The sequence below is a fragment of the Trachymyrmex cornetzi genome, unplaced genomic scaffold (genome assembly GCF_001594075.2).
Source record: "Trachymyrmex cornetzi isolate Tcor2-1 unplaced genomic scaffold, Tcor1.1 scaffold646, whole genome shotgun sequence".
NCBI classification, from domain to species: Eukaryota; Metazoa; Arthropoda; class Insecta; order Hymenoptera; family Formicidae; genus Trachymyrmex; species Trachymyrmex cornetzi.
In genome coordinates, this window is record NW_017299966.1 from 877,037 (window position 1) to 903,909 (window position 26,873).

Below are 26,873 nucleotides of genomic sequence, written 5' to 3' on the forward strand. Positions count from 1 at the left end.
TTACTATATATTTAAAATCATAAAATAAATAAAAGATATTTAAATCTAAATTCTCAATATAAAAAATGAAATTATTGTAAAATATTTTTTTAATTTGTCCAATTTTTTCATTTTTTCAATTTAAAATTAATCACCATTTTTCTTAATAAATATTTTATCAGTTCTGAGAAATATATTTAATACCTAAATAGAAAAAATATTTTTGTAATATAATTAATTATATAAGCAATCTTGTCACACAAAACAAACGGGTTGTATTAAAAAACATCCGTAAGTGTATAAAATACGAAATATATATATATTTGCTTTTTTATAGCATAACATATATAATTTAGATAAGTATACATATCTTATGGGTGTTACACATTGTACCATAAGTTCAATGATATAAAAGATGACAGGGTTTACAATTTAATATATACAAAGAACGGCAAAAAAAGTCGCATAGTATACAACACTTTAACGCTTCTTGTATCCTATAGTCGTTAAGAAGATAATCGTATTAGAAGATAATTGTATTCACGCACACAATATTTTATATTTGCAAATCATGTTACGATTGTCAGAGAAACAAAGTTTATCATTGTTAATTATGAGGAAGATTATTATTCAATGCAAACAAGGAAAAATCTGGTAAATAAAGGCATATCTGGAAAAGAAAATATTGAAGAGATAATTTTGTCGATCAAATTTTGTTAAAACACAACTACTAATGTGTTGTTAACAAAGCCATTAAAAAAAAAATGACACTAGAAAAAAGTGATCTTTCTTAACTTACAGTCAGCTTTAAATTGATATCAGTTAGGAGTGCGCAAAACGAAATATCTTACAATGTTCTTTAGAAAACGAGTTCTCTTCTACATAACGTCATCGTGATGATTGTTCCCACGACATGATGTTGGCTTTTCATAAACTTAAAACATATAAACGCGCTGTTGCATCGATAGAAAAGGGCACTCGGTTCGAAGAACGCATCTGTTAAAATTAATTTATAAGAATAAAAGATTTTCTGTTTAAAGATAAAAAATATAGTACAGAATGTTACATGATCGTCGCGCGTATTATTGTGCCTTTTATTGCGCTGCTAACAAGCAGCATCAGATTGTATTTCCACAAAACTTTGAATGTTTATAGAAAATCTCTCATTAATGTTTTTATAAACGTTATTTGTGTAAGAAAAGAATTACTTATATATTGTCCGTTTGTTTAGTCTATGCTTCTTAGTTAGCTATCTAAATACAAATATTAAACCTACTAACATAATATGAATTAACACTCGTGGAAGCACCCTGAATCACTGAATGACAGTCGCAGGCCCGAATTCTCGATTTAGCGTAGTGTTTAGTATTGATACAACCATAGCTAAGTTCGAAAACACTGTTTAAGTCCCCTTGTATGTCATTTTATTCTTATTGTTCACTAAACAAGAATAAAATGATATACGGGACTACTCGGGTGATGTTTCCAAATGTGTCTCATCTGAATCAAAGTTTCGTCTGTTTACGCAAAAAATTCAAATCAAAATGTATATCGAATGAACACATTTAGTATCGAAAACGCGACAAGAACACGGGCCAAGATCTATTATCGGCGGTTACGAATAAACAGCGAATTTTGCATTTCGCCGTCTGACTTTGTTTCATTCATCTCGCTATCTCTAAGTTTGATCAAAAAAGAACGATAAGTACTCATCGCTCTTAACGAAAAATCGCGACGGCGCGATTAAAAAACGCCATCTCTTTATCCCGATACATGTTTCGATTTGGACTAGGTTCAATCATCGTAGCGACTCTACGACTTGGACATTATACACGCCGGGATAATGAGAGGAATAGAGATATATTCGATAATTAAGAACCAGTAGAGAATTCGACATTTGTTCTCAGACATAGCTCTCATCGTCGACGACGGATCTACCGAATCCTAGATGCCTCGTCGTAATAGGAGCGCGAGGTTGCGGTGGTGGCCGATAAGGCGGTGGCGGTGGTAGAGACCTGGATCTACCCGCCACTTTATGCCTGTCCTCGAGGTTCATGTGCACCGGCGGCAGGTGTCTGAGCCTTGGCGGCAATGGTGGCGGTGTGTCTGGCCACGTAGTTCTTTCCTCCTGTTCATCCTCGCTGAGGTCGACTACACTTTTATAGGAATCGTTCACATCCGCAGTTCCATAAACCTCAGTCGATCGACTCCTCTCATCGCAATATGTAATTTTACTGTCGGATTCACCATTTGATTCCTTACTTTTGCAGTATTTAAGCGCTTCCATATATATTGCCTTTACCCTAACAAAGTCATCGTATAATTCACGGTCACGGGCTTGACGACGGCGCTCTTTCTCCGACATTGGTGACTCCAGACTCACGTATTGTACCTCGGAGGATTTGGCTTTCTTAAACTCATAACAATCGCTACCAGAGCGAGGTGTATCGCCACCACCCGTTAGATCCTGCTCCGAGTCATGAATCGATATCCGTTCGGCGCTTCGAATGTCCTGTTGCAAGCTTTTACTATTGTAATCCTCCGTTAATATATCATAGCTTACGTTTAACTGTCTGCTTCGATAAGTCTTACAGTTCTCCACATTTTCTTTCATCGTGTCCTGTCTAAGGTACTCCCTATCATATGTGTCCTTGTCACTAAATCTCTCTTTTCTGTGCTCGTGTTCGTCCAATTTATTCGTTCTGGGCGTTCTTTTGAGCTGTGCCCGCAACCAATCTTGCCGTTGAAAATTAGATGATTGAGACGGATTGGGGTAACACCCGTTGGTCTTTTCCTCTCTGAAGTTGTGCTCCGTGTTACTCGTATGATTATGATTGCTGGATCCGTAACCATTCAACCTTTCCTCCCATCCGCATCTATAAACTGGCATGTAGGTTTTATTATTAGACTTCTCCTCTTTCGCAAAAGATTTATCGTAATTGGTAGACGATGGGGCGTTCGGGGCAGAATCTTCTGAGCCTACGGGCGATTCCGGGATGAATAATTGGCAATCTGATAAGGTCAAGCCTGAGTCCCTTGACAAAGACATAGGGTCTCTACGTGGTGCTTCTGTTAGCTCCAGACTATCCAAGGATATTCCACCTGCTGCATCATAAGAGACTTATTAATAACGGATAATGTAATTAATAAAATGTTTTAATTAATATTTTAATATTTTCTTTTGATTTAATATCTCTTGATATAATTAACAATAATTTAACAGCATAATACGTAATTGTAATACTTACAGTGAAGACTGTCGGTACTTTCCTCGGCTCCACTGTCGCTGCGTGTATCTTCTCCGAGAAGCTGCGTGACACTGGTGCCAAACAAATCCTCACAGTGACGTATTAACATTTCCGTGATTGTCGGGATCGCTCTACTCTGATTCACCGACGGATTCGAGGACCAAAGCAAACTCGGACCGCAGCAAACGCCAAGATTGCTGGCGCACATGAGATTACGTTTCGATCGCCTCGCCACATGATGCAGTACACAAATTAAATGTGAAAGTAACGTGAAATTCGCCCTCGGTAGCCTATCTAAAATGCTGAAAATTTTTTCCAATCAGTTCCATTTTATCAAAAACAATTTTGTTAACAATAATAACAAATGTAATAATTAACATATATAAATTTTGATAAGACATATAAATTTATATCATTTTAATTTTAACATAAATTATAATCTAAAAATAAATAAACCTTTTAATGGTTTGAACAGGACTCGGCGTGTTTAAACTGTCCATCCAGAGGGGAAATAGATGGAAGGTCAAGAGAGGATCCGGCAAAGATCTCAAGAAGTCTTTCAGCAAAGCTGCCACTGCTATAATTGGAGCATCCTCCAGACAACTAGGATCTCCTGTGGACTCGATCTGTTCTCGCAACTCTCGAACGATTCGAACATTTGCGGACTTGCGGAATATTCCCTGCATAAAAGGACCTTTCGCGAATAATTGCTGTAACATCACGAGAACGGGTTTGGGCAGGCCATTCTCGTCCAATCGCGACAGAGGTACGCCAAAGAGGTTTGTATTTAACGACAACGAGCGACGCAGCAAACCCGTTATTTTCGACCGATTGTTCTTCTTCGCGGGTGTCTTCATTACGGGCCTGAGAATGAAGTGGCACAAGTCGACGCCGCTATTGTTGATGTGCACCAGATCGAAACCCTCATCCGTCGATAGCATGTGTCGTAGACGCGACATCTTCACGGCGAATGGTCGCTCGTGTCCTATCAACGGATATGGTGGTTCGTCTGGGAACGTTCGAGCCCAAAGCTGAAAGGGTCCTTGAAGACCCCACAGCGGCGTCGCTTCCTTCACGCAGTCATGCGCTGTCATGTCGGAACGGGCCTTGATCGTCTTGAACTGGAAGGTGCGAAAAATAGCACATATGTATTTTTCCCTCTTCAGATTACAAAGGAATGAATAATACGGCGCGCGGTTCATTGAAACTTGTTTACCGACGATAAACAGCGTTTACCTAACGGAAATTTATTCATGATCCAAGCAGTTTATACATTTATACAACGTCGATGAATTATGAACGATGATTGAAGGTGAATGCCGGCACAATACGCAGCGACGATTCTAATTCGGCACCGACGTTTGATACAAAAAAGACCTCTCATGAAGAAAAATATTATCAGGAACGTCGAATGATCAAATCCCGCGGATTCGAATATACACAAAGAATGGATTGTACGAAGGCGTGACCGTGAATGTATCCGCTTTTGCGTGAAAAGACGGGGCATACTTACGTAGTCAGTGTGCGTGTCGTTGTCATGATATACGACTTGAATGTTCGTCTCTGGTGGCTCCTTCATGCTCTCCTTTTGCACGAGATCACTCAAACGTCCCCACCAGAGGTCTCGCGTTGCGGCGGTCCTGTAAAAATGATTTCACCATGATAACGATAACTATTACAAGTTTTCCGAAACTCCTACTGATATTTTTATTTTAATCATTTAGATTTTAATCATTATAATCGGTTTTGGAAAAAAGCCTGCTTACATGAAAGTCGCTACAACGTTTGTAGTAGGCCAGCCAATGACGAAGCTAGTTTCAGCGGATTTGCTGGTTTCTGCCACGTCTTCTATGTGACCGGCCGTGAGCCAGAGCTCACTCATTTTTACAATTTGCTTCAGCTTAAAGTTCCCGCTGCTACGGGCTTTCGCAATAAGCAAAAGGTCAGTGAAGAGGAAGAGGTGCCTTTCTTGAGACTGCATGCCCTAAAATCAACAAGTCTTAAAATCCGATCGCCTTAACATTAATCAAGTCTTAATCTTCATTAAAATGTGCAAATGTATGCGCACATTTTAATTTTGATAACTTCCTGAAGCTTTTCGTACCGTGGTGAACTGAACTGGCGTTTCCAAAAGAAAAGTCCTAGTCGGCGATTTCGTCGGGGATGAAGTACTATCCGTGGTATCCAGGGTTTTTTGAGAAAGTCCTCTTGTTAGCCTGACCGGAGTACTACCATTTCTTTTACGTAACATATTTTTTGTTTTCTGAAAACATTAGATTAAAATTTAGCGGACGACTAATAATGATTAAAGTTATTTCTAGAAAAAGAAATTTTCAATTCGATATAATTCGCATTTGTTGGCATCTAAATATAGTTAATCTTTTTTTCATAGAAGGAAGAGGTAAGACTTTTATGTTAGATTATCTAAATAACAAAATCTAAATGCAAATTTAAAGCTCTTCTTGTAACGACTCGATCGGGGAATTCGCAGGGCTTAGAGGCTTATTTCCGCATGCTAATTTTATCGCTGCATTTAATCGCGTCGTATAACATCACATACGTGTCACACATGTGCAGAGTATTAAGCTAGGCCTGAAAAATGTCACTACCAAATTTGGCCGGCGAGTTTCTAAGGTGTGCTACAAGCGAAAGTAACGAGTGCTCTCGTAGCGGATCGAACGGACGAATTAACATACATGGGCTTATTAGATTCTCTGACATGATTCAACATCCTCTATTTTTCACTCGCCATTCTTTTTTTGGTTACGAAATCACTTCTGGTGGTCCCGATTGGTTAGTAACACACAACTTCGTCTCAGTGTAATCGCGTTGTTACAACGCATAAAAGTCCAGACAAGGCATTGATACGTCCAACGCGTCAGATAGATTATCCGCTATCATTTATATTTTATAGCATTGGAAAGTGTATCGCCCGAGGATTTTAACAGCGAAAGTTTCGAGTGATTACCGACAGACACCAATGTTTTATGGGATAAAAATGCCTAGAAGCAACTGCGCAAATGTTTTTCCTTGAATATAGAAATACGAAAAATAATTTTAAGTGTGATTGTTATTTCTACCATAATAATATTACGCCCGTAATTTTTGTATTCCACGACGTACAAGAAAAAAACTGATCTTATAATTTCGAAATACGCAAGAAAAAATATATTATACATTGCGATATTAAAGAAAAATCGTGATTCACGATATCAGAATCTAAAGACAGAAGCAAAGTCCTTTTTTTTATAAGTCCTCTTTTTACTTCTTTATAATATTAACTTTCGCTGTACTTGTACCGTTATTGTACGAAAAAAAGAATGACGTGCTTTTCATGGAAATAATATAAGTACATTCCATTGTCATATTATTGCCAGTCTCTATCTCGGTGACATAGTTTCTAGTATGTTTCCATATATTTGTTGTGCTGACACAGAAAGTGAGCGCTCTATTGAACGAACGACACGCCGTCAATTTCACCGTTCGCAACAATTAACGGGCAAGTCGGGTGAAAATACAGCTGGGAGAAATGATCAGATATACGCTCGTATCCGGATGGATATGCGAATGAACGTGGGAAGGAAGTGCGTATACATGCGGCTCCAACCAGCCACGCCGATGCCGACGACACGCGAGCATTTTCCGCGGACGCAGAAAAACGAGATGCGTCTAAACGACCGTGAGAAAGGCTGAATTACAAGGCGCATTGTCCGCGATACCGTTTGTCAGCACTGTTGTTTGTCGCTGTTCGTATACATTTTTCACGAGAAAAATAATAGGCTGCTTTGCATAAACATTTTTATCATCGTCGCGATTTTTAACTGAAGCCTTGATCACTTCTTTGGAAATTACAGATGGGAAAAGATACTTTATATTAATGAGATGCGTGTCGTACCGTGGTGACAACGTCTCGTTCGTGCAGCCGCAAATTGTCACCGGGGAACAATTCTTGGATGCGATGAAGGTCACCCTCTAACTGTCCACGGTGGAGGACCGACCCGCTGTCAATGCACTCACTATCTATCAAGCTCCTTGCTTCTTGTCCCAGGTACCTCTCGTAATCGGCGAGCCTTTGCACCTGCGCAAATGAAATATACATTTCGTAAAATCTTTAGCATAAAAAAAATTGTAATATAAATTTTTTACGTGACGAAAAAAATTACACGTTGCGCACTTCTATCGTGGCTAAGCTTAGGAAATCTTAACCGAGTGCAGGGGAAAAAATTCGCGATTGCGTCGACGGTCCTTACGTAACGCCGATAATTTTCGACAAATCGCCGTTCGATGGAATTGGCAATTTCCAAAGGCATTACGAAAATAGGAAAGGGAAGCGTCGCGGTCGAGACACATGACTTTCTCTGATATCGACTTACTAGGAAAACGCGATGTGATATCTCTTTGATAATCATCACTGAATGCGGAAATAAATGGGAAACGTCGACCGGATCGGGTACGGCCTCGGAAATGCACGCCGATTCGTGTTCTCTTCTCGCTACAACGAACGCGATAATTATCATTCACGAGTCGGAGGTGCGTTATATAAATTGACAACATGTCATTATTTGATGTACGTACGATTGTGCTCATGTCATAGTCGACGACCGTATGTAGGGACTGATTCAGACTGACTATTGCAACATGTCACGTGTACGGCTTCATTAGACATTTATAAATGACAGCGATAATATATAAGCATATATTCTAACATATCAATAAATATAGCATTGTTCAATGAAAGCGAAAATTATAAGACTCGTCTATAATATTCCTTTACGTTGTTCTTGTCTAGAATAGGAAATAATATATGAATTAATATTAACAAAAAATAAAAAAATGATGTGATTTTCTATACTATATATATGTATATATAATCATTTTTCATTTTCTTTTCGTTATTGATATTAATATTAACTTATATTAATCTCCGTCTCCTCCTCTGTTACTTTGGTGGAGATTTTGTCACATTGTCTTACGTTTTTCACAGTAATAATCTACATCGATGATCTTAAAATTAATAATCAATCATAGTAATAAAATGGAAAAAAAGATTCCATATGCCGACCCAAATTTAAACATTTGTCACGTGGATTATTATCAGTTTCATGAATAATCGTGAATGATTCTACAAATTATGTAAATCTCACGACTTCGATAACAAATCTCACCGTAGAATCCGACGACGGTATTAGGCCACCGTCAAATATCGTTGGTGACACACGATTATCCCGACTGATAGCCGTGGCGCTCGCGCGATTCGCTTCTTAATTATCATAACGTGGCAGGTAGTTACCATGCCCGAGGAAATGTGCGCGAGTAGGCGGCCGTTGATGGCTCTTGTACGTGCTCTGAATTAATTCGCAGTTACCGCAAAATATCGCCATCGGCAAAATTTCGAACGATCGCCGCCGCCGCGTTCACTATTACTCGCGGAATCGTAAGACGGCTCTGCGCGCGCAGCACGTTTACCGTCTTTCTATATTAAATGCTATTCCGGATTTAATAAATTACGAAACATTCACGTGATGAAATAATATCAAACGTAAAAGTCTACAGAAAGTACAAAAGATTGTTTAAACAAAATAGAAGAGAGCGCGAATCTGTACCATTAATCTTTATTACCAATGCGATAATGTAACGCAATTTCTATTCTTGTTATTATATACATATATATTAATTAATTATAAATTATTACTTTATTTATTTCATTATATTATATTATATTATTTATTACGAGCGTAAGCGTGGCATGGCAGAAGAGCACTGGTCTATCATGCCAGAGATACCGGATTCGATCTCCCAGGAGAAACCAAAATATTTACGTTCGTGTCTCCTCTCGGAAAAGGCCAGCAACCTCCCGAGAGTATCTTTATCCACAGAAACACCTCTTGAAAAATCCGCCGTTCGGAATCGGCATTAAAACTGTAGGTCCCATATGCTCGTGATAATTAAATAATCAGCGTGCGTACCACAAGCACATGAGATGTAACACAAAGATGTAACAGGCCAGAGGTCTAACGTAAGAAGAAGAAGAAGAAGAAAATATTATTTATTATATTATTTTATCACATATTTAAAAAAAATACATAATTAAAAAAAATTAATAGAATCAGAGAAAAATATCACCTTGAGATTTTCTCGAGGAAAAATCGAAACTTGCCAAGCTCTTCCTCGAGGATATCTTACGCGTTACGAAGCTTCTTTTAGGTACAATTCCACGATGAATGCCACAACAGCATTCATTACCATGTTTTCTCTTTCGCGTGTAATCTCCGCTTCACGTAGGTACTTGTTATTGGCATTCTCGGACGTATACCCGTCCCCGCGCATATTCGAGAATGGGGAATTTAGCATGTCTTCCTCACTATTCGCGTCTCTCGTTCTCCTTCTTTCCCTTTCTCATCGTCATTGTCTTGAACCTGTCACGTGACGCATACGTTACTTTTACGCGCCGGCACCGTTTCCGAGCCTCTTTTCGCACACTTTCACCGCATGTCGCGACGTGATTATTATGTTTCTAGAAATATAGACTCAAACACAGCTAACACTCGGTACGTCGCAATTGATCGTAAACGGTACTTTATACTATCATTTCAATCAGGTTTTAAGAAGCGGACACGGATGACGGAGCAATTCTTATTGAAGTGTTTATGTTTTAATATTTTAAAATTACTGTGATAAATCGTTGGTTGTTAGCCAACTTTTTAAAATGAATTTAAAAAATTCTTTAAATTTGAAAGATGTCATGGAAAAGGTAGTACATGACGAGGCCATGGGGATCGTTATTAATGCCAGACGATAAATGTCAGGATTTCTTCTCGCATGTTAAAGAGCCACCGTAACATCGCAAACACGAGACAAGAATATGGACGGATAAAGGCAACCGAAACAGATTGACAGAAATGCATTCGTTACGGAGACTAAGATTTTAATAAATCTCTGATCATATTAAAAGTATTTTAAAGAATTTTCGCTAATACTCCAGATGCTAAACATTTTTCTTCAACATTATCAATCTATAATCAGCACTACACAAGTAGTATCACATGCTGTTTATTAAATACACATAAATATTTCTAATATTTTATCAATTTTGAATTTTTTCCGAAATATTTCACTTATTTCGAAATAAATAAAAATCCGGACAACAATTTTATCTACTTAAAAAATACCATAAAATACTTTGCATCATTTGAAATTTATTTTCCTGCTTGTTTGAATAAATTATCAAATATTTAGACTTACATAGTTCTTACATGATCAAGTTTTAGAGCTTTCTATTTGAGAAACGTTACTTATTGTTAGAAATATAAACTGTGAGGAAAGATATATAAAGAGAAAGATTCAATATAGATAAACGAGAAAGAAGGAAATATTTCGCAAATTACAAAAATCATCAGTAACAATCACATTTCCCATAGTTTTCTCTCTTAATGTTCAAAATTTTTTCTCATTTGGATTATATCGAGGATTATCGATTTCTATAACCTCTTCTTTTAAAATATAATTAATTCGTTACGATTTACTACATCGGTTAGTGTCAGCAAATTTGTTCAACCAAATATATAATCGTTCAGGCGTCGATCGATCATTTAATCAGTCATTGATGAAGAGGGAGAGAACATTGAATGGTGAGGGAAAGGATCGAAGGCTACGACGTGGACATTTTCCTCGCTTTACGTACGACGTGCGTTCACGAATGTGCACGCATCATCGAACGATTTGAATATCGTTGCGACATGATATTCAATTGATGATACATCTAATTCTACAAATGCGACCCCGTATCTGTATACATCCGCCTTTGGGCATATATGCAGACGTATGTATCTGAAAGGTATATACCGTTAGCACCGACGGCGACCTCGCGAGACGACTACCTCGGGCGCGCGCGCGCTATTTCTCAACAGTGCAGCGGGGCACGTTTACACCTCACGTGTATCCGCAATATCGCGCGAACCCTTCCGCGCTTCCTCGCGCGGGATTCCCCTTTGACGTTGAGCGCACGTACAACGGTAAATCGCGGAACGAAATTCCGCCGTGAAGCGCGCTATTCTTCCGAGCCCGAGAGCTCAACAGACGCACGTGGAATGCACGTGGATGTGATGGGAGAATAGCGACTTTTTACGCGCAGACTTTTAACAGCAGAAACTTTTCGCTTGAAGAATTTGTAACCCTAAGCGGATAGTGGTCGGACGTCTCGAGGATGAACGTTAATGTTTTGATGCAGAAGGTTCCGCGCAGCAGGGATTAAAATAATCAGCGTTAATAGATTTAAATCTCTGCTATCAAATAGATCTTTTAATTTCGGCCATATCTCGTACGATACCGAGTTCTTCTAGACATCGACACTTAATAATGATAATCACCACGATAACATTATGTCGATACTTGATAATTTTTCCTAATGTTCGAAAAGTACTCAATGTTGGAAGTAAAATATATCGTAAGGTATCTAAACATCTCTCGTGTCAATATGGTACAACTCTTACGCTCAATAACGTGCCAATCTCGTCGGTTGTTGCCGAGTGAATTTTTATTTGGATCGCTGCAACGGCGAGACGTACGCAAGGTACACGGAATGTCGAAGCCCGCAGGGCACGTGGAATATAACTTTTCCATCGGCATCTCTATATTACAAGAACGGCGAGAATACGCACGTACACTGTCAGATACAGGGTGTCCTATAAAAGTCTTTCGACAAACCTAATCTCGTTTAATTAATTTGCGTTCTATTCTTTCGTGTAAGACAAGAATTTTATTCAGAAACTTAATTGGCAAAAGAAGGTTTGACGCTGAGGAAAATATATTGCAAGAGTTACCGAAAATTGATTGGGTAAATCCAAAGCTTTTCATGAGAAAACGATGATTCGACACAATTTAAAAATGATGATGAGTGCAAGAATGTCGGAAATGAAATACTTTCTCAAGAAAAATGGGTTGTCGTGTAGCCTTGTGTACACAACTTCTCAGGGGACACCCAGTACGTGTACACGCGGGACAAATTGCTACGGCGGCGGCGTGGCGCAACGTCGAGAACACCTGTCTCGATGTTACAAAACCCGCTTCCTAGGTGCTTTACGCACATGCTTGAGCAGCGTGCCTAGACGTGGAGCAAAGGTTCGTCGTTTCAAGGATCGAGGACATTTCACTCGTCCCAGGAGAAATTGATATATCGCATATTGCAATGCAAATAATGCCTCGAGATTCGGTTTGTTCGACACGAAGTTCTATAATCAGTTTAGATTGTTTAGACTTGAAACTTTTCAATTTGAATCGATCCCGATTCAAGCTTCGGATACACCTTTAATTTCGAATACCGTACTGCTGTTACTCAATACATTTTGTGCATTAACTGTCACATCTTTTTTCTTTAATTAAAAAATTTTGTTATTATTGCGAGTTTCAAGGCTGTGAGCGTAATGGAACTTCAGCGAGTCGTAAGCGAAATTGAAGAAACGCGGTATCCAATCCGATATGCAGTCCGACGAAGCGGATTATGAAACAGCATTCGGTATTCCACGACGTGTCGTCTGCCCACATTCGCCTTTCGCCGTTCGCGCGTTCATCGAAGGAATCTCCGACGGCCGACCGCCGACGACATCAGGAGGACGGCCGCGGCGCTTCCTCGTAATAAAGGCTGAATGCCGATCGTCGATCGTTCCGTCTCGTTCTCATCTCTCTGCTCATTGCCCAGAATTATCTTCGTAAATTGCCACGATCCGGTCGCGATTCCTCGCGCCGTAGGGGATCTCCTCTCTCCTTCTCAGATTAGCGAACTTTCCTTCGCGACGGCACGGCGGTGGTGTCAATGCGCGACAACAGCCACGATGGCATTATTGCATGACACAAACGTGACAGTGATAAATTGCTTTCTTTGTGCGATTATTGAGGGTCGAAAGGACTTTTCTCGCGCGCAATGTTACCGAAAGGCGGAAGGCTTCATTATGTTAGAAGAAAGTCGCCGTGACAGCAAAGATAATAACCAGGCGTATTTGCAATTTTCACGTCGTTTCTGACATTTGTTGTGCTCGGTAATGTAACGCTGTCGTGATTATTATCGATTCGAAATGCAAATAATCCATCTTTGCCCTGAAGGCTACTTGCATTTGCTTGCCCTTACTTATTGTTATATAGATTGTCTTATCCGAGATAATTTCCACGGTAGATTCTTTGGGATGGTAGAAGTAGATTTTTCCCTGACGGAAATTTTATGATAATTAATGATGGATAATTAGGCTAATTGTCGGATAATTAAATTATGTGTAAAATTATGTGAAAAAAAATTATGTGTAATAAACGGATAACGAGACGTGATTTCCCGTTAATTTAAAAAAAAAATTTGTAACTTTACCAGAAATATAAAATTATACTGTCAATTAATACTAATACGAATAATTGTAGCTCGATCTCAAAAGATTACACACACAATGTATAAGAAATAAAACCATAAATCATATATAACTCTCACTTAAATTGATATAATTCTTACTTATAAGATTGCGCTAATAATTAAAAATTGTCTGTTAGTGTTCTAAAAATATAATTTTATAAGTTACACAATAACATCCATTTTACCAACAAAAAATTGAATTTGATTTTATTAAAGTTGTTACTGCAATTTATGTGGCAATAATGATAAGATATAATATAATACAATATATACATAGTTGCGACAATTTACATACGTTGTACTGTTTCTACTATCAGATATATAGCAATATTCAGAAAATTCTTGAAGGCCGCGATAAAATTGAAATATTGAAGGTGTTAGCTTTTAGTATAGAAGCCTTGGCTTAGATTCCAGATTTGTCGCGTGCTCGGTGACGTAGAACGGAAAGGAGACTCGATTGTATGGTCTCCTTAACTCGTAATATTCGAATGACGAGACTCGCATACCTGTTGCTTGTAAAACGGTCAGAATAGCTTTGCATCCGCGTGTTTAATGAAACGCGTCAAGAAGTCTTTGACTATTTATGTAAATTTTTATATCATTTTCTTCATATCATTTTCTCGTACGAGAGAATAAGTTCCTCTCATATATGTGTAAATAAAATTCATTAAAATTATTTAATAACCCGCGGAATCTCTTATCTCTTTTTCCAGGATCTAAAATTCACACACACGAATAAGTCACATTATAATATAAAAGACAATGCATTATAATTAATCTTTCCCGACAATCTTGTCTTATTTTTTATCAAATTGAACTGAACGTCTAAATTATATTTAAATATTTTATGTCAAATATTTACATTTGATAGATGAATAAATGATATCCTATTAAACAAATAAAAAGATACCCTATTAATTTTTTCTTACCGAAAAATTTCGGCGTGCAATTGTACATTTGTAAATATTGAATAAATAACTTTTAGCGTATCTATTTAACGATAAATTGCTTAATATGAGTACCTTCCCAAGAAAGCTAGAGAAGATTAATGTCGAGCGGGATACTATATTTGTTCGGACGATTCGTAATGGATCGCGTACCGCAGCACAAATTATAATCCTGACTTAGGTGCGTTGTGAAATCAGTCCCTCGGGGTATTACAACCGCAAAGCAACTTATAGATATGAATGCAATAAGAATTGTCTTTACGATCGGAATTCCGTCATCTGGGTTGAACTGAATTGTGATTTCTTGATCGCATAACTCTACTGAAAATTATTGAGAAACGTCGCTAAATATCAGAAATATGTGTGTAACACCAGTCGACCGCAAGAGATGATTATGCCATTCGTTTCCTTGAACAATTTCGGTGTGATTGAGGTTTTGACGGTCTGCAGTGAATGGTCATTACAACTGCTCAATTATGTATACGATACGTACAAAGGAACAAAGGTATCTGAATAAAGGAATATTCAATAATTTACCGTTAGCACTTTATGAGGATATAAGAGAAGCATTTAACTGCAACGATTTGTAATGTTACCTTCGGTACACTAAAGAACGCACTAAAAGAGATAAGAGAACAATGGTATGCTTCTTTCTCTCAAAAGAAAATAAATGGTAAATAAAATTATTAGATCTCGCGATTTGACATTTTGTAAATAAATAAAAAATTCAAATCTCTCTCTCTCTCTCGGTCGATACCTTTTATTTATTAAATTTTCACCGAGAGAGAGAGAGAGAGAGAGAGAGAGAGAGAGAGAGAGAGAGAGAGAGAGAGAATTAACGAGGTGAGAAGAAAAGGAAACTAAGAAGCTGAAAGCCAGGAGAATCAGCGTCGATGAAAGGAAGGAATTTGGTGAATGGGAGTGCCGCGTGCAACTTGTTTTTCCACTACAATGGCACTTATTGCGGTGTACGCGGCAATCACGCATGCACGAGAGAACGAGAATTCCTCGAGATCGTGGCCGATAGGCACTACGATCATGTTTCCAAGATAATCGAAGAAGATACACGTCGATTCGCAAAGACATGGCTAACGTTGGCAACTCCCGCGATTTCGAAACCAACCACGAAAGACACTGGACTTGCAGTTAACAAGGCATAACGTGGAATTTATCAACCTGTAAAATGTGTAATCTGTGAAATTTATTGACATAAGCATTTGTATAAAGTTCATATATATATATATACATTCTTCAGAGAAACTACCATGGAGCTCACCTGATATTTAAATAACTGGCGTATTGTTGTATAAAAATTTCGGACTTTTCTATCAGGTGTCTCAAAAGTATCAAAATTAGATTTATATCCTTCTGACAGCTTTCTTTTTTGCGCATACCGGAATAAATCACATCCATCGCGGTTGTTGTCCAAAAGCTGATTTAGAAGAATGGGTCGAGCGTGCACCCCAGCCCCGTCATCGTATGCGTTATTGGGCGGATACACGCGGAGCGAAGGCGACAAACCGCTTCGACGACAAAACGATATCGTCGAATGCATAATGAGGCCTGACGTCATTGCCCGGAAAGGTACAAGCCCCCCCGATGGGGAGCCAAATATGCCACCCACGGATTTTGATCGCACACGACAGTTCCCCCCCTGGTGTGTCCTGCTGCCTCTGAATTATCATTCGTCGAATATGCATGACAAAGATAAACAAAAAAGACAATGTTTGCATATGATTTAAGTGTGACGACTTCCGAGCGTCAGATATTTGTGCTATTTATCAACAAACTTTTGTTCAATTTAGACACGTAGAATTGCGTGTGGGAAGGAGTTTGAAACTTTTTTCTCTCGTTCGTCTATGTTAAATTTAAATAATATCATAATTCCGATACTCTATAATTATACATAAGCCGAAGATAACATTTTTCTAAATCTTGTTTTTTTTTAAAACAAAACAAAATAATTGTTTATATTTTTAGTTTTAAAAAGAAAAAAGAAATTACCATAGGGACATTCCTTTATTTAGCTTTTTAAAAATTAAGATTTAATCAAAACTAATTATTTTATGTCAGACAAAATTTTCACAAGATTCAATCATAATAATGGTAAATATTAGGATATATATTACGATATTGATATACATTGCTTCAAACAGATATAAGGAGATACTTCAGTATGAGAGCTAATTAAACGTAAAATTTTTACAGACTATTAAAATGTATTTATACAGAATGTAAATATATTTTAATATTCGGTTCAAAAGTGTCTCTCCGTTTGGTCACATCTTGACGATCGATATCGTAACGATCATCATCCTTAAAGGACATGCTCGCGAGAGGCCTTGCATATAAACGACATTTTTAATCGCGTGCAATCAAATCTTTGTCGCCCACGGTTAAGTGCGTAGCTCCGACTTTTTATGACGTCGCCGAAGTCGGGCTCTTTCGTGAACCGAAGATTCTCGCAATTAGCACGAGATCCAACGAGCAGAGATTCGAGAGCGAGGGGAGAAAAAAGATTCGAAGCAAAATCCGAAGTTATCCGACGTAGATTCGCGTAGGGAACAAACGTGAGAGAGGAGAGTGGATGTCCTTGAAACGTGGTAGTTAACCGCCACGACATCAGCGAGAACGAAGTATTACCTATCCCGTCGAAGGTGAGGATGCGCCCAGAGGTGCTATGCGTGCACGTACGCGCCTCCATCGAGGGTAAAAGAGAAGTCGGTCGTTGAAACGATACGCTTGCGAAGGAATCGCATCAAATGCGATTCCTGCACTGAGAAAAAAATCCTGTTCATTCAATTAAAGTCTATATTACGGGCTGTCACTAACATAAGTGATTAATTCATGTATATTTTTATTGACACAAAGGCATAAATTATTATCTCAATAATCAAGCCTTTATATCAATAAAATATACGCATGAATTAATCACTTGTGTTAGTGACAGCCCGTAATATAGACTTTAATTGAATCAACAGCATTTTTTTCTCAGTGTGAAGATACACCAACTCTTATACAAAAGTTTGGAAAAATAAAAAATTTACAGAACATATTTCAATTTCCAAAATAATTTCTAGCTATCGAGAAATATTTGAAGCTTACGAGAGAATCATTTACACGATAAATTTCCTCAAACTCTTGAATTTCCAAATCGTTAACGTCTCTTTGCAATTTTTTTCTTTCCGTATATTTTCGACTTTAAGAAATCTGAGATTCCTCGCTTTGAAGACGGATCAATGTAAAATGTAGCTGAAAGGTACAAAGGTATACAGAAAAAAATGAAGAAGAAAAATGGAAGGTGATTCGAAGGTCCATCGGTACGCCCACGGCGAGGACGCAATTACGGCTTAACATACGATTTAATGCATCGTCGTTTTGCCCGGGTTTGTTCGCCCATGCAGAGCCAAGTGGCCGAAAACTGGTTGCGCCTCGGTCGGAGATGCCTTCGGCCGAATTGAGGGGGCCAGGATATGCTGGACCGATATTTAAAGGGCCCGTACTCATGCTCGCTTCGTACACCGACGAGACGTGACGCGACGCGACGAAGGCACTTTATTCAAACCCGTCATGCGAACACCCTGCGAATGCCCGACCCTATGCTGCATCGTGATAATCGTGGTGGTTGTATTTCGATCAAAATATCGTCGGCTGCGCCACTTCGATTCTATGTTTATACTACTTGCACGTAATTAAACGAGCACTCTCTCCGCGTGAGAACCTCCTTTTGTACTTCTTTTCTTTTTCAGACAATCGTCGTAAAACTTTCAGCATAACGATTAAATTAAACAGACAATTCCAATTAAATCTACAAATTAAAAAGATTCGATAAATTTATTCCTTTTACCAATTTCTCGATTATTAGCGTAATATATTCTGATTTTCACGATATCAACTGAAATGCTATCGCAGTAAAATTTATATGAAATAAAAAATTTCACTAAAATTTTTTATTTCCGATCGTTCAAAGTAACGTTAGACACACTGTAACTCACTCCTCGTATATCTTACCGTATCCCAGAGTAGAGAAAGAAGTTTGCGCTCTCTCTCTCTCTCTCTCTGCCGTCGTCTTTTCCGCCTTTTCTTCTTTTTCAAGCAACGAACTCTCTTGATTCCTCAGCAAGGACTTTAAAGATCGCCAAGAGCCTTACCAGGAAACGCATACGAAGATACCGAAGGCAGTTCTCCCTTCTTCCTCTTCTCTCCCTTCTTCACTCTTCTCTCGCGTTCAGCGAGCGCTTCTCTTTACTCTTATTTCTTCTTCTCTTCTTCCGCCTCGCGATCTTCTCCCTCTCCCCCGCCCCTTCATCCCTTGTCCTATTCGCGTCTCCGGGAATGATTCCTCATTCGTCACGAACAGGTGTGGTTCTTGATAAACGAAACGTGTCCTCTTCGATTGCAGCTTTACGCGGAAATTAGCGTGGGCAAATAGAATCGCCGTTCTGTCGCCGTCATTGCCGGACAAGTCGCGCGATACGCACACGATGCGCTTAATCGCGTGCATATCGAATTTCAGCAAAATTACAACGCGACGACGCGATAGCGTGTCACCTGTTAGGAAATACCCCCTGCCACCTTGGGCGCAAAATCGTTTATCATTCTCCGCTACTGCATACGGAAACAATTTTCGCAATTCGAAATATGCAGGAAAGCGCTGCACTGACGCGATCTTTCGCATTTCGTGCGCGCGCAAGAATATTCTATCGTGATTACGACAGCTTCTCTTCATGGAAAATTACTTCATAAAAGAATTCTTCTCTTTATTGCATAAGTATTATACGATACGACGATATATAAGACGTAGCGCGTAATACCAATGCCTCGGAGCAATTGATTAATGCTCAATGCTTGGAACAATTGATTCAAATTACTGCACCTCAAAGAAGTCTTTAAATATTCCTTTTATTATTCATTTCTATTATTTGTCCATTTAATGGCGCGTATTTTCTTCGAATGAATTTATTGATTTATCATATAAATTTATCGAACAGTTTACACCGGCTCTTGTCATGCCTGGCAACACGGGCTTCATTTTTTCGTTCAAGCTGGAATTGCTAATTATCGTATTATTTCTTCCTATAACAATTTCGTTAGCAAACATTCGCTGGTGCATCTATAGGTACTTAATGCAGCATTTTTCTCTTGCATGCTCATTGACGAATAATAATCTATCGCAGATTATCGCGTTAAAGTGCATTTATGGTGCAGGACGACGACGCCTGGTTATATATTCGCGTTCATAAACGCTCGTACGCAATACAATTGCTGCTGAAAGCGACTGGCGCCTTTAACGAGCGTGCTTTTCACATCCTTAAGAGGGGTCCTATGTAAAGCTTACGAAGGGTCGTGACAACGACCTTGCCGACGTCTGGTTACGCGGGACGGCCCTTAGTCATCGTTCAAGAATGCCGGCTGATGTGTATCTTATGCTGACGCCTTATCTTCTTATTACGAAGGAAGCAATGCGTTTCTGTTCACGCATGATTTCCACCGAGAGTCATCCGAGAACGTACTTCTAACCCACATTTTCCATGAATGTTCGTAATCTATTGTTGAACGCTTTGGTATGTCTAGTACACAAAGCTCGTTAATGAGTTCTGGCAAGTATAACATGACGTCGTACGAATTAAACAAATGACAGAGCGACTTAATGCATTAATGACACGATGCATTTAATCCATATTTATGTAATCTTTAATTATGAATAAACTACTAAATTTAAAAAATAAAATTTCGACACACACTTAAAATTTTCTCATCCTACGTAAAGCTGGATCTTAACATATCTTATAGATTAAGTAAACCAGCGCGAACAGACACGAATGAACAGCTTGTTTTAATGAGCACAAACAGCCAAGTTATTATTCATTCGTGTCTGTTCGCGTCCATTTGCTTGGTCTGATTTGATTTAAAATGGTTAACCGATTACAAGCATAATTACCTCGGACATGGATAAATTCAATATCATTATAAAATTAATTAATCAACTCTAAATTAATTAATTTTACTTAAGTTAGCATTTACATATACTTCAATTGTTGGCATTTTTCAATACTACTCGAGCTATATATATATATATATATATATGTCGCGTCGCAGTACGTAATCAGATAACGATAATGTGGGCCATAAAATTTTGTTTAAGAATATTACAGAAAATTTTCTTCATTTTCTGATCTAGAAGTTCGATTTCCGACCAACGTCCGAGAAAAGACAGTCAGTAGACCAAACGTGGAGGAGAAGTACATTGCAGGTCAATGCACCTGGGCCAGTTTTCGAAATAACTTCAAACACAGGTTGTGTGTAGCACGCGGCCCTTCCCTCTGCTTCCCCGTGATCTGCGTGGGATCCCCTTTCTCGTCTCTTCGCGGAATTCAGAATATCGTTGGACATTCGTAGACAGTCTCTTGACCAGACGCCAAATCGCCCACTTTATATTTACACTCCGACATACGAGAATACGTACAGGGCGATTCTATAAACGTGGCGCACGCTCCTTAAATGCGTCCAGTATAAATAAGCGGTTCAAGATAAGATGCATGTAGATCTAAGATCCGGGACTTCAGATAAAATTGGAAAGATGAAGAGTACTGTTAAAAGCAGCTAATTCTTCAACGTATTTAGCAGTCTTTTGTTAACTGTTTAATTCTCTTAAGTAATTAGAGTTATAAAATATCGAACAAACATTTAATACTTGTAAAGATGTGCGAAATAAATCATTATACTAATAATAAAATTAAAAATAAAGATACAAATTTTTCCATGTAAATATTTTTTTTGAAAAATATCAACATTGCATGCGCAAAATTGCAATAAATTTTTATTTATAATTGCAATAAATATAAGATGAATATAATGTTAAAAAAACTATACAGATATTGTATAAAAAAATAATCACAAAAAAGATAATGCTGACAATTTGTAAACAAACTGTGGAAGTATATATTTTTTTAGTATAAATAACATTTATGATATGTTAAATTAATATATATTTCATTCATTTATCTTAGAATTTACATTTTAAAACACATTATTTTCATGCTACTTGTTCACTTACTCACAAATTTTAACACTAAAAAATGTTGAATATCAATTTAACAGATAATCTTTAAATAACATAATCATATTATGTTAAATTAACATTCGAATATGTTAAAAAATCCAACACAAGTGTACACAATGTTTTTTTACCGCGTAATTCTCCATGACATCAATACACTTCACATGTTTGATACAAAACTTCAAAACTTCTTTTAAAGCCCGTAATTGGAATGTTGTTTAGAGCACTTAAAACTACACTTTAAAGTTTTATGGTTTTAAAGGATAATAAAATGTATATATGTCATAGGAACTACTTTCAAAGATAAAATATACATTTTGTTATCTGAGATGTTTGTGTTTTTTTATTGTTACAGTCCGGAAATTCATTAAATTCAGACCATGTACATACATTATAATTTATTACATAAGTTGCGTATGTATGTCGACATTTTTCATGAAAAGATTCATACGGAAAAATACAATGTGATTAATAGACTTATTACAGTTCGTCATTAGTATTGAGTTACTCTAGCATCACTTCTTTAAACGAGCGCATTTAATGCAGATTATTGGAACACCGTGTAGAATAAGTTACATGTTGAAGACGTAACCGATACGAATCATTTGTCACGATAGCATACAAATGCTCGAGTAGTCGCGAGTTTCGCTTTTCGCTCGCGCCGCCGTCGTTTCTTTGAAACGTTTGATCAACTTCCGCGTCGTAAACGCCATGCGAAGACTACCGGCTAAATTTACTGCACGTTCCGCGGAAAATTTCTATGCTGAGCTACACTTTACTGAAATACGTCAGGTAAGCTCCCCTAGTGAAGGATTCTTTGCATCTTTTCTCAACAGCGGGTTATATGAAAAGACCCTGCGGAAGACAATGCAAAAAGTATAACTTGAAAGAATTATTGTAGACTACAAGCGTCAAATTTCAAGTTAGCTTTTTATGAATAATTAATCTATATTATTAATCTTTTTCATTTTTATACTATATGTATCACTATTGATATATTTATTTCCACACACACATGTATATTTATATATTGTTATAAGAATTGTCAAATTTTACGAGAGAGATTATAATAACGCCATAGTAAATAAAAAAATCTTCACCCTCAAAAACAGAAAAAACATTTTTTAAATTGATTAGTGCGAACAAACACAATTTGTGAAATTTTTAAACAAAGTTTAAGATTAAACACCTTTGAACGCCTAGATGCGCAACAGAAAGATGCAACGCTTTATATTTGTATTTCAACCAGAGCTTGAAAATGATATATTATTTTCTCTTTAACGGTACAGGAACTTACATCGCATCAATAATTGTCCAAAGATACGCTAAAGATGATTTCGTGGAGAAATTTTGAATTTAAAATCACTTAGATTATACATGGTTCCACAGACATAATTTTCCAATCTTCACTGTTCTCGCGGCAACCGATCGTCCCAATTCTTGCACGAAAGAATCTCTTCGTGTCTTTTCATGCGCGACGAGTAGGTGCATAGAGGTTAGCGTGTACGTGAAGTACAAGCTTGTCTGTAAGGCAAATATTCCCAATTCACTGCGAAAGTAACCAATAAATTGATCAGTTCGAATAGTTTTGAATAACTTTATCTAAAAAAATTTTGTTAAAAAATTATTTATATCCATTTATAAAGACGACTAGTCGCGTACATATAGAAGTGCTTCCAAAAGGCTCGATTTACTGCAATGTTTCCAACTGCAAGACTTTCCATTCGTCTTTACTTATTTTCATGCCACATATTCTAAAGTCTAAAGTAGCAGACCGGATGAAGTACTTTTTCTTCCGCAAGTCCAATGTAGGATATCTTGGATGCGCCGCCGCGAGAACGTCGAGCACGAAATCACGCCGAAATAGAACGGGACAAGTGGGACGTCGCGTTGGAACGACGGCGCCGACGATGAAGAAGCAGAAGGAAATGAACGGAGCGCGACATCGGTATATACCGGCGCGAAGAACACTATGAGATCTCGCACTGGAAGTGATCCAAAACCGAGGGTAACGCCGACGTTACCCCGACGTGAAACCAACAAGACTTTACGGAGGCTGGATGGAAGACAACTATGCAGGTGATTAGATTCGTGTCACCACTGAGATAAGTTTAAATTAGGGATTCAGTTACCTATGTTGAAGGCTGAGTCATTGGGATTTCTGATTGACAAAAACTGTCCAAAAATTAGGCCTGTCCAAAACTTAGCTACCTGCTGTCTATCGTCTAGTTAAGACGTTGAGATAAAGAGAAAACAAGAAGATAGACGTCAGAGTTTTGTCCAGTGAGTGTTATATAGCGTCTATTCTTCTTTGTTTTCTATCAGTCTCGCAACGAGGTGATAGTAAAGGTAAGAGCGTTTAGCTTGCAAACTAAGTTTTGGATAAGCTTATTGTAAACAGAGGGATGTTACACTCCTAAGTTTCTTTTACATTTCAAAAATCGTGGGAAATAGTAAACGAGTATTTCTACAGCTGAAAATAAGTTGATCATACCTTATTATATCCTTTGATCATACCTTATTATCTAATATAATAAGAAGAAAGAATAAATACAGTTATAATATATAAAATGTTTTTTTTCTGACTTGATATCAACATGTCTTAAAAATAGAATAAGATTCTATATTCAAATATCAAATAATTCATTTGTATCTCATTCAGTAAAATCTTGCACGAGACTGGATACGTTTTTTCTGCCTCCGAGACAAAAGAGTCATAAGAAATCAAACAGAACAGTCGATGAAACGTAACAAAGCAGCGATAAAGGAATTTCAAAAAGTTTGATAAATGAGGTAAGACGAGACGAGACAGAGCATGGAGAAATTCAAGATGAAAGTTCAATCGTATTGTTTCAACGGAATTTAATTACATTCTCTCGTGAATACCCTTATTTATGTTGCTTTATCTTTTATCGTTGGTTTCCCGATTATTCACAAAAACAATCTCACAAAACAAATGATAGACTTATTTAAAAAATTTGAATTTACAAAAATGACATCTCGCGAAGGAATTTCCATTTAGTTTGTTTCCTGTTATTACAGATAATATACTATTTTAAGCTTTAAAAACATTCATGACAGATTTTCAAAAAACTGTTTAGGCACTAAAACAATGCCTGTAGACAATAGAGTTCTAAACAGAACATTGAAGCAAAATTTGTTAAAACAAATATTACGTACAAAAAATATTATTAAAATATAAAAAATTTTATTCTCGATAAAAAAAACGAATAAAATTTTTCAGTTTCATCACATACCCGAGGAAAGCTCACAAAACAGTTAATCGAATTCGAAATCAGCCGATATTACCACTCGCGGTGGCACAAAACACTCACCAGCTCCAGCTCCAGCTCCAGCTTGCGCACGTCGTAATATCCCTTGTAATACTTGAACCACATCTCTCTCACCGATCACTTGCGCGCCTGGACGGATACACGCATCGCGCGTTACGTTCAACGAGATCGACGACTCTCGAGATCGCTTTCTCGAGGCAAGTCTCTCTCCTTCGAGCGAGTCGTTATTATCCCGAGAACATCCCCAGGCCCCAGACGCGGTGGGGCACTTGGCTTGTTCGTACTTCGTAGTAGTTCGTACCACGGCGCTCTATCGAGAACGAACTGCCACTTCCGTGCTGCCTCTCGCGATGCGATGCCCGGCGTCACCGCGTTGCATCGCGGTCAGTTCGATGAAAGAGTGCACTGTTTCTGCTCCGCGATCCGCGGTCCGTATCGTATCGCGGTGCACGGAGACGAAGATAAATATACGGAGCGCGAGATGCAGCATGCAGCAGCGAGATGTGAGAAAGAGAGAGAGAGAGAGAGAGAGTAGCAGAGAAGAGCGGCACTCGGTGATACGATGCACTCGAGGACCTTTGAGAGACTGTACGCCTCGGCACGGCCAAGAGGCCAAGTATAGACGAGGCGCGTCTCGTGTAGGTGCGTATTAATACGTGCATGCGAGTTCAAGATCGACGTGTGAGTCTATACGCACGTGTATGTGTCCGCGCGCGAGCGAGCTCGTGGGCCACTAGACTTAATTAGCCGTCTCATCACTGGAACTACGTTCTTTTTTTTCTGCGAGCCACGTGCGATTTCACAGCGCGAGGGCTGCTCCGAGACCACGAGTTCTTTGTATCGTGTGAGCCGAGAGCTGATCTTAAAAAAACGCGATGAAATGCAAAGAAACGACTTTCCAAATGTCGCTTGGAAAGTGGATCCTCATATCCGCAACGCACGCCTCTGTTTCATGCATACGCGGTTGGTCGCTCTATTTTTTTTTTTAGATATTCTAGAATTCCATGAAAGAATGTCAGATACCAACCATCTGTTCGGAGTAAGTTATAACTTTATGTCTCGAATGCTTAAATTATAATAACTAATAACTAACTATTTGAATTAATTTAGCGAAAAGTAAAAAAAAAATTAAAAAATGCAACTTAAAAATATTAAGGAAATTTGCAAACAAATAATTGTTATATATAACAATTAGATATAAATGTCGTAGAAAATAGATATTGCTACCAATGTTACGTAAGGAGCAGCCTAGAAAAATGATCTTCTGAATGATTTCATGGGCACAGAAGAAACAGCGCAGTCTTATTAGTACTATTAGCTTATCTTTCTGGACTAGATAGATAATGTGTCTAACCGGGTACCAGTGGACACAGTGACGACACTGCGTTAATCAATTCTTAACGGCTAACAAACGAGCTTCGACCGAAAGGCTGCGGAATTGTGTCGAGGTGAACGACATACCAAGACGATTTTACGAAACTGTGAGTTGAAAAATTGCTATGCATCGCACTGGTCATAAAAACTGACGATATTTTAGTCATATCGCGTCGAGATATGTGACAGAGATAATCTTGCGGTATGCAGGAAAGCCGTTAAACCGTTCGGAAAGTTGCATAATACAGAGACCGATGTTAATTTACTATTCCCATATAAGTAACAGCGACATAAATCCGATAATGCTTAAGGATCCTCTTGAAAATTTTATGTCTCTTGTATAGTATAATGTACGATTAAGAAAAAGATCAATATTTATATTATAAAATAAATATTAAATTTCGATTCGGATAATGATTCGTGCGTTGTAAGATAAATATCAAATTCGCATTAAAGAACGATTCCATTCTCGTGCAAACAAGAAGTTCTCCATCCATTTCTGTGCGATACAATCCTGAAAAGAAAATAAGTCAAATGTAGATCTGATATCCGTTGACACGCGCACCCATTGGTTTCTCGGTG

The 26,873-nt window shown here is 38.0% G+C and overlaps 1 protein-coding gene across 3 annotated transcripts in view; it reads right to left on the reverse strand.

Moving 5' to 3' along the window:
* Positions 1–359: 359 nt before the first annotated feature.
* The window catches only part of LOC108767071 (rho GTPase-activating protein 20), a 189,701-nt gene continuing 163,187 nt past the window's right edge, over positions 360–26,873 (reverse strand). For 2 of the 3 annotated variants that reach the window (XM_018516750.1, XM_018516751.1), the window contains 7 exons: positions 7,123–7,305; positions 5,332–5,490; positions 4,994–5,211; positions 4,741–4,867; positions 3,684–4,348; positions 3,228–3,529; positions 360–3,084 (listed from right to left, as the gene is read on the reverse strand). In XM_018516750.1, the coding sequence (XP_018372252.1) occupies positions 1,883–3,084; positions 3,228–3,529; positions 3,684–4,348; positions 4,741–4,867; positions 4,994–5,211; positions 5,332–5,490; positions 7,123–7,305 (2,856 nt within the window). In that variant the 3' untranslated portion in view covers positions 360–1,882. Of the gene's footprint in view, positions 3,085–3,227; positions 3,530–3,683; positions 4,349–4,740; positions 4,868–4,993; positions 5,212–5,331; positions 5,491–7,122; positions 7,306–24,959; positions 25,483–26,873 lie in introns of those variants that run through there. The other variant, XM_018516752.1, reaches the window with a different exon arrangement.